The sequence below is a fragment of the Urtica dioica genome, chromosome 1, assembly GCF_054948205.1.
Source record: "Urtica dioica subsp. dioica isolate 48M chromosome 1, U.dioica_male_clone48M_v1_H2, whole genome shotgun sequence".
Taxonomy (NCBI): Eukaryota; Viridiplantae; Streptophyta; class Magnoliopsida; order Rosales; family Urticaceae; genus Urtica; species Urtica dioica.
This window is the reverse complement of record NC_142756.1, coordinates 28,155,477-28,164,943: the sequence shown is the minus strand read 5'-3', so window position 1 is coordinate 28,164,943 and position 9,467 is coordinate 28,155,477. Positions and strand designations below refer to the sequence as shown.

The 9,467-nt window shown below is 45.9% G+C and overlaps 1 protein-coding gene across 1 annotated transcript; it reads right to left on the bottom strand.

Annotated features, from left to right (window-relative positions):
* Positions 1-327: 327 nt before the first annotated feature.
* On the bottom strand, positions 328-852 carry LOC149407847 (uncharacterized). The gene has a single exon (XM_089622252.1). The coding sequence runs from the start codon at positions 850-852 to the stop codon at positions 328-330; it is 525 nt and encodes a 174-aa protein (XP_089478378.1).
* Positions 853-9,467: the final 8,615 nt, after the last annotated feature.

Below are 9,467 nucleotides of genomic sequence, written 5' to 3'. Positions count from 1 at the left end.
TTCCAGGATTCGTTTAGACTCCTCCATCCCGACGCACTTGAGGTAGGGTCCTGCGAAGCTTCTTTTAAACAGGCTTCCATCTATGATGCAAAATCTCGCGCTTCTCAGCAGGAGCTTGCGTTTTGCAATCTTATCTGATGGGACCGTACCAGTTGTGATGTAATGTAGTATTTCATCCCTCCTATCCTCCCCTTCTATTGTTATGACTGTGGCGATGGTCATGGAAATAGAAGGTTGTTTGATTGTTTCAACTGGTATGACCCTTTTGAGGCCCGGATCCGAGGTTGATGCCAGGGCAGCCAATGCGTCGACCGAAGTATTCTCGCCTCAAGGGATCCTTGTCAGGGAGAATTCTTCGAAGTTTTTCGTTAGTTCTTTTACGACATTTAGGTAAGCTTCCATTCGCTCATCCCTAGTCTCGTATTCCCTGGAGTATTGGTTTGCTACGAGTTGGGAGTCGCAGAAAGCTTCCACTTTCTTTGATCCGACTGCAGTGGCCAACCTAAGTCCGGTGACTAGTACTTCATATTCGGCTTCATTGTTTGATGTGACGAAGTCGAGCCTAAATGACTGTTCTATAGTCTCACCGTGGGGGGAGGTCAGGTGTATCCCTACTCCAGCTCCTTGCTTTGATGATGCTCCATCCACTTTAAGTGTCCAGGTGCCTTCGACCTCGGTCACGGTGGGACTTTCCCTCGGGAGTTTGATGATGAAATCCGTTAAAACTTGCGATTTTGCAGATGTCTTCACTCGGTACTCAATGTCGTATTCGCTCAGTTCCACGGCCCACTTAGTTAATCTTCCTGATTGATTAGGGCTATGTAGGAAACTTCTGAGCGGATGTGAGGTCATTACTATTATGGTGTGAGATTTGAAGTATGGTCGAAGTTTTCGCGCGGAAGAAACGACGGCCAAGGCCATCTTCTCCATAATAGGATATCGAGTTTTAGCATCGACTAACGACTTGCTTGTATAAAAGATTGGTCGTTGATCCCCTTGCTCTTCTCTGACGAGTACTCCACTAACTACTGCTTGAGACACTGCGACGTATAGATAGAGTGGCTCCCCCGCAAAGGGTTTTGCCAAGATTGGGGGTGTCGATAGATACTCTTTCAATTTTTTGGATGCCTCTTTGCATTTGTCGTCCCATTCGAGCCTCTTGTTTCCTTTAAGGAGCCGGTAGAAAGGGAGACATTTATCTGTAGACCGAGAGATGAAGCGGTTGAGGGCAGCGATGCGTCCCGTCAACCTTTGAACTTCACGCCTATTAACCACGTTTTTGGATTAACACTAAGAACCGTCCGTGGTTCGATCTAGGGCCGGACCCTATGACCGCACGTAGGTTGGGTTTGGTGAAATTCTTCTCTTCTTGTCCTATTCATGTTATTCTGATCTTCGGGTCTTCGAGTGTCCGAGTCTTCGAATCTTCAAGCCTCTGGGTCTTTGAATCTTCAAATCTCCGGATCTTTGGATCTTCTACGTTCTTCGTGTTCTTCGCCGAGTCTTCGAATCCTTGCACCTTCACCTAACCACAAATGAAATGTGAATCTAGAGGGACGCGGAGGGTTTTCCCTCGGTGCGTTCTCCGACGCTCAACATTAGTCGTGTTGTAATGTGTTTTTGGTAAATGATTTGTGAGTGTCTCTATGTTTTCTAGAGAGAGAAAGTGGTGGTGTGATTTTTGTAGAGTTATGAAAAGTTGAGAGAAACTTACCTTGTGTTCTGAACGAGTGGGGTATTTATATGGACCAAGGAGCTTGGTGTAGAGTGCTTGGTTGAGTGGTGGAGATGACCGGGTGGTCTTGGCCGAGTGGAGCTTGGTGTAGAGTGCTTGGTTGAGTGGTGGAGATGACCGGGTGGTCTTGGCCGAGTGAAGACGACCGGGTGATCTTGGCCGAGTGAAGACGACCGGGCGATCTTGGCCGAGTGAAAATGACCGGGTGATCTTGGTCGAGTGAAGACGACCGGGTGATTTTGGCCGAGTGAATAAGACCGGGTGATCTTCACCGAGCGAAGACGACCGAGAGATCTTCGCCGAGCGAAGACGACCAGGTGATCTTCGCCGATTGAAGACGACCGGGTGATCTTGGCCGAGTGAAGACGATCGAGTGATCTTGGCCGAGTGAAGACGATCGGGTGATCTTGGCCGAGTGAAGATGGGCGGGTGGTTTTGACCGAGTGAAGACGACCGGGTGGTCTTTCTTTTTGGCCGACCGGGTGAAACTGACCGGGTGATCTTCTTTTTTGGCCGACCGGATGGTCTCGGCCGGGTGAAAAATGACCCGGTGGTCTTCTTTTTTGACCGACCGGGTGGTTATTCTTGTGATTTTGTCTTGAAGATTTCTCAAGGAGCCTAGCTTGAAAAAATTATTTAAAAGTCTTTTGAAAGACATTTCATGAGAATTAGACTCGGGTTTTGACTTCATGCGCTATGTTCATTGGTTTGGGCCTTGTGCATTTACTTGATGTGTCGTCTCTTATTTTAGGGTGTCGTTTTTACCTCACGAAAATATCATTGTAACATTAACCCCCTAGTTTCTCGCGCGACTTGTCGTGTGAGAAATTCTTTAATCTTCTTCACCGTATCGTGGATCTCCGGTGACGATTCCAAAATTCTTTTTAGTCGACTCTTTTTTTTTCGACACTCTTTTCTTTTCTTTTTTTTTCCCTTTTTTTTTACATATAAATATATTTATTTGTATGTACTTGGATTTTCGTTATATATATACTTCCCTTTTTTTTGTATATATTACATATATGTATAAATGTATTTCTAGGAACGTATAGACTTTTGTCTAGAGAAGAGAGCCTGGGAAAATTCAATGGTATTGATATCGGAAGGAATGTTCCGCCTATTTCGCATCTCATGTTCGCTGATGACACTATTCTTTTTTGTCGGGCGGAGAAGGAAGAAGTAGAAGTGATGTGGAGTTGTGTCGAGAAGTATCTAGCTTGGTCCGGGCAACAAGTGAATGTTCTTAAATCCGGGCTTATTTTCTCTAACAACGTCTCAGAGGAGAAAAAAGATGAGCTCTCGAGTCTTTTAGGTATGAAGGAGTGTTCGAAGGATGTTTTTCACTTGGGAAATCCTCTCTTCCTAAGCAAGAAAAAAGGAGAGAGTTTTGCCTTTCTCAAGAAGAAAGTAGTGGAGAGATTAGAAGGGTGGATGACGCGTACAATTTCGAAAGCCAGGAGATCGACCCTTGTCAAGTCGGTTATTCAAAGCATCCCGGTTTACACCATGTCCACTTATAAGCTTCCTAAAACTTTTTGTCAAAGTTTAGATAAAATGATGAGAAAGTTTTGGTGGAAACCAGTACTTGGCCTCCGTGAGGTGGAATGATATTTGCAAGCCTAAGAAGTTTGGTGGTTTGGGCTTTCAGAAGTTTGAGGATTTGAATAAGGCCCTTATCGCTAAACTTGGGTGGCATCTAGCGGCAAATTCGAAGCTCAAATGGGTGGAGATCCTTTCCTAGAAATATTGTGGTAAGAGTAAATTTTTGGAGGCAACTGTTAAGAGCCACCACTCTAAATTGTGGAAGGATATTTGTGCCTCTGGGGAGTTAATTAAAGATAATTCTAGCTACGTTATTGGGAGTGGCAAAGATGTAAATATTTTTTAAGATAAGTGGCTTCACTCGGGCCCAGTCGTTTCTGATTTTGGGATTGGAGATTTGCAGGGTTTCTCGATGGATTTGCTCATGGACAAGGAAATTAGAAAATGGGATTCTTCTTGTATTTTAGATATCTACGGGGAGGAGTGGGTAGAGCAGATCCAGAAGATTAACATTTTCAAAGATCCTTTTCCAGACCAGCTGATGTGGACGGCAGAGCCCTCCTGTTTTTTCTCAGTCAAGTCGGCGCTGAGAAAAATTCAGGGGTTCAGAGAGGAGCCTGCGAGTCCGGTCTGGGGTAGCATTTGGAAGCTTCATGTGCATGAGAGAGGTCGGGTTTTTTTTTCTGGAGGATGGCTAGTGGTTGTTTCACCCTAGGGCCGTTGCTGAGGAGAAGAAACATGTCCGACAATGACTTGTGTCGGAGCTGTGGTGCTGAGAAAGAAACGCTGGCTCACTTATTCTTTCTTTGTGACTGGGCTAACAAGCTTTGGTTGTTAGAAGGTATGGGTAGAAGATGGGAATGGGTTTTAGATGCTAGTGGCGTGGAGATTATCGAAGAGATTTTGGCAGTGAACCGAGTTCGTAACAGAGAAGGCAGCGGGAAAGATGAGTTCATGTTGAGGGCGTGGAGGATTATGGAATAGTTGTGGTCTAGTCGCAACAAGATGGCTTTTAAAGGTTCAGAGCCAGTTTTCGAGAGGATGATGTGTCGTGTTCGTTCTTCTGTCAGTGAGCACATGGGATTAGTAGGAGTGGTAACGCCTGAGCGTATCCCTAAGAAGAGGGGCGGTTTTTTTGCAGTGGAAAAGGCCCTGCGAGGGGGTTATCAAAATTAACACTGATGCTTCGTACATGCTCTTCGGCGCGACGGTGGGAATCGTAGCTAGGAGGCATGACGGGAAGTCGACTTGGCTTTGGAGATGCTCTATTGGAGGTGTTTCGGCATCTGAGGCTCAATTGAAGGCTGTTCATTTGGCCCTCCTTGTTGCCAGATTCCGTGGAGTTAAAAAGGTAGAGATCGAGGGCGATAATAAGAGTATTATGGAAAGTCTGAATTCGTCTAAACAATGTCCCTTTTGGTTTTTGATTCCTCTATTTAAGAATGTTTTGAATTGCTGTAGTTTTTTTGAAAGTATAAGTTTTGCTTGGTCGCATAGAGACTCCAATCGAGTAGCCCACTCTTTGTGTCAATGGGCGACTCTAGATGGTAGTTCTGGTTTTTGTAATCTGAGGGAAACTCCGCCCCTTGTGCGGAGTGCTTTCAACGCGGATTTGGCTAGTGTTATGGCAGTGGCTTCCTCACTCTCTCCTGTTCTTCCTGATCTGGGTTGACAGTGGGCTGGCGAGGTGGTGTTTTCAAAAACAAAATATTTGCATATCTTCCCAAATAAGCATTTATATGTAAGAGAAAAAAAAGCACATATTTATACGTATATATTTCATCTTATAGTGTTGGGATTTTGTTTTATGAATGTATCTGAACTTTGAATAATATGTGTATATTGAGAGGGAAGAAAAAATGGATAAATAAATGAAAACAAAGACCAACACTTCACGTCAATGACGTAACTCACACCATGAGCCTAGAAAGAGATATGAGTAGTTATTATATAATGTCAACTTTCTCTCTTCTTTGACACACGGTTTGTCTTCTTTTTTTATTTATATTTATATACACGGTTTGTCTTCTTTTTTTATTTATATTTATATATATATATATATATATATATATTTGTATATATATATTTATATTAGGTACGTTTACTCAGTTAAGTATATGTACCATACATATATATATATATATATATTATATAATATCTGTACATCCTGACAATCCATCAGGTAAGTGAGTATTCCTCTTTTCTTTATTTTATTTGTTTTCTTATTATTATTTATTTAATATTTTTTTCTTTGAAAGAAGGAACAACCACTTTCGGGAAAAACCTCTGAGACATCTTCTTCCATTTTGAAACTGGAACAAAACCCTAAAACCCATGCTTTCACCATTCTTTCCGGATTGAAGCTCATTTTGCCATAGAACTTCGTCGGGTTTCAGGTGAGAGCAGATTCTTGACTCCTCTGTCTCTCATATTTTTGTTTCCCTTGTTTCTTTTTTCCATTTTTTTTTATTTTGTCCCTCTTCATTGATGGGTGCCCAACGACCCCATTGATGGTGGGTCTGAGATTCTCGATTATGTGTGGTTGTGCGAAATTAATTTGACCAATGTGGAAGCTTTCGACCCGGGAGAAGAATTTGTGACTCGTTTGCTCGACGACTTATTTCCCACAGAGGGGGTTCAAGGTTCGAGCTCGTCGAGGCACGGTGACTCCGACTGGACGGAAATCTTGGCAGAAGCGAACCGAGCGGAACTCGTTGACGGTGACGGAAATCGTGTCTCAGACATCGGAGTCCAAGAGTCTCGCGGTGCGCGAGTGGTGGGGTCACACGCGGAGGTCGTCCAGGAGGGGGCGAGACGATCCCTCGGTGAGATTGTTCAGGCGAAGGAAATGGCAGAAATCTCCCCGGAGAATGTTCGAAGCCCGAAGATCGTCGGTGTGGGTATTGCGATGCCTTCGGTGTGGACGCGGGCCTGGACAGCGAGGGCGGTGAGGGAGAGCGAGGCGTCGGTCATTCCGCAGGGATCTTCGGTAGGGGTCGGTGGCAGACTCGGGTCCGAGTCTCGATCCGAGGTGGCCGACGAGGATTCGGTGATTGGATGTCCTTCTTCGTCTTGCGTTGCTGGTACAGGATTTTCGCACGAACCGTCCATGTCGGGTCCGGTCGAGGTGGAGTCGACAACGAGTGCTCTAGCGGCGGGAGTTGTCTCGGCGGCCAGAGGAGGTACGTTTCCTCTTCTTTTTTTTTCTTTTTGTTGCACTCTCTGGTTCCCATGCGCATGATTCTCATTCCATGAATACACACGTTTGTATAATTTGAGGTGGGTTTGGCACAACACTATATAGAGTTCACTCGTGTTTTGGCCATGAGATTTTTGGGTCATATGGAAAGGTTTGTGGTTTGTCTAGAAATTTTGGTTTTTTGTGTGGAGAATGATCTTTGGAGTTTAGCGTGCTTTGGATTTTTTGAATACTCGGTGGAGGGCTTTTGTTTGAAGTTTGTGGGTTATTTTTTTTATGTATATTTGAACTGAGTTTTGGGTCGAATACGGTCTTTGGTGCCCTTATTTTGTGCACACGCGTTGTTATCACGTCATAGGTAGCGTGACATTTGTGAACGTATCTTTGTCTTGTTCGGCGTCTGTCTTCTCACTATTTTGCGTCTTCTCACTAATCACAAGTCAGATGACATCCCTCTTAGCGAGTTGAGGAAGAAAAAAGAGGGGAAGGAAGGAAGGAAAAAACAAGACAAGCCTTGGGAGAGGAAGAAGGCGGCGGGGAAGGTGTGGGTAGAAAGTTCAGGAGAAGGCAAAATGGCAGTCATTAATAAAAATGGAAAAGAGCATGCCTCCCACGGAAATGTGTCCAATCCGTCCATCTTTGAGGTCGAGAGTTCTATCACCATGGAGGAGTTGAAACTGATCCGGGAGGAGCTTTGGATCCCGAAATCATTTCTCACTCTCGCCCCTTCTCCGAATGATATTCTGAGTCGTCCTCCTTTGGGTTACGGGCCAGTACACCTCGAGACTCTCATGTGCGGGTTAAGTTACCCCTTCCAGCCTATCGTTCAAGACTTATTAGTGGTCCTACGTATCCTTGCCTTCCAATTGAGTCCTATAGCCTATTGGGTTATCTCGGCATGTTACATAATTTGGTCGTGGTTTTCTAGTCGGTCGATGACGGTGGGGGATTTTCGTGATTTGGTGAGGCTTGCTACCTTGCCTTCGGTTTTGGGTTCGTACTTTTTCATGGACCGTACTTGGAGGCCGGTGGTTTTGGGTCTTCCTGAGAGAATTTGTAGGGGATGGAAGAAACGGTGGTTTTGGATTTCTGACAAGTTGTACGGTATTGCTCCTTGAGAATTTGGTCTACCGGCTAGTTTCAGTGCGAGCAGGGGAGCGAACATAACAGAGTTCTGCCAACTGATCCGGTCGCTACCCGATGATGTATATTGTGCTGAGTTTTATCGGTCTCGCGTCACATGGTGGGAGTTTGGTTGGCTTCCGTTTCGTCCGGGTGTGGTCGATGGCAATGAGCCGTGCGCGTCGAGGGTCCCCGCTGCGTCTCTTGTGCCGAGTTCTACCCCGCCGTCCCCGGAGATCTTCGAGGAAACTTCTGAGGCCTATACGGAACTTCTCGGCGAGTCTGTGGCTTCTCCCATTTCGAATCATTCCCCCGATATTCCATGGGTTTCTTTATCGCCGTCTGGGGGTCTTTTGTCGCATGAGGTCGCGACTCCTGACACTTTGCCGTCGAGGGCAGCTCATGTGGTGTCACCCACGGATCCTTTGATTTCCTCGTCCCAGCCATCCACAATTGACGGTATTATTTATCGGCGTGGGAAAGGCGATTGTGCGTGTCGCGTGGATGATCGTGTTTCACGAATTGTGCATACATTCCCCATATTTACTTGCCATTGTTATTACTATAATTATTAGTATAATAATATTAGTTTCGCTTAATCTTTTTCTTCTTCGCAGGGATGGCTCGAGGCACCCACGCTCGCAATGAACACAGTGGATGGCCAAGCTCGTAGTATCCGATAATTCGCAGCCCGGGCGTGTGCGAGACGGGAGTCGTGCCGGTTCGCCCCTCTATTATTTCTGAGCATCCGTCGTTGGAGGTGTTCACGAGGAAGCGTTCTTCTGACCCCATTCCCGATGGTCTAGAGAAAACATTAAAGGGAGACTCGTCATCCACGTCGGGGCACGGGAGGAGATTGGGTGAACGTATCACCGCGGTTGTCAAGGCAGTCCCGCATGAGCGGCTCGCATCCCTGAGTCGGATGAGTTGCTTGGAGTTGATGTCCTCCCACTCAGAGCGTCTCATGATGGTTGGTGATTTATTTCATATGTTCCTTTTAGTGCAAATACCTAGGTAAATGTATTTTTGTACGAACATATGCTTTGGGTATATGTGTCTTGTTTTATATTGTCATTCCCCTTTGTAGGCTTTTGTCGAGTCCGTGGAATCCGAGGAGGTTGTTTGGTCGTTGAAGGCGGAGGTGGACGAGTTAAATGGGAAGATGAAGACCTCCGAACGTTCTCGAAAAGATGCTGATCGCTTGTCGAGGGAGGTGGACTGTCTGAAGGTTGACTTAAAGAATTCTGAAGCGGAGAAGAGAACTATCCGCCACCCCTCCGGTGACTTGGTGAAGCAAGCTCGTGAGCTACAGTTGCTAGCCGAAAAGAAACTCCGGGATCGCGATGACGATGTGGCTTTCACGCGCTCTGAGATTAAGCGGTTAGGAAAGAGGATTGCCGAGCTTGAAGCGTCGGTCGCATGTAATGGCGACTCATGTTCTCTTCGCTTGGATTTGGACAAGGCACTTGAGTCGATTACCGAACTCAAAGCGTCTCTTGAGGCTAAGAACATCTCTCTAGAGTGGGATGCGATGCTCTATGGTCGGAGGCAAACTATGATGGAGAACCCCGGCCCGCTCACATTTAATTACATCCCGCCAGAGTACATTGCTGCTGATGACGCACGTGCGGCTAGGCGGGCAGCTGAGAGAGTCGAAGCATCAAAGGGTCCGAGGATGTCAGGGGCTTCTGATGGTGATGCGGATCGCCCCACCTGAATGGAAAAGAGAGATGTTCCGGAAGACGCCGAGAGGATTAATGCTCTAGATGGCATCGGCGAGTACTCTTGATAATGTTAGGTGCTATTTCTCACATGCCAACAAAAAAAAAAAACAGCTATAGACCAAAGAAAAAACAAAACAAAATCCTA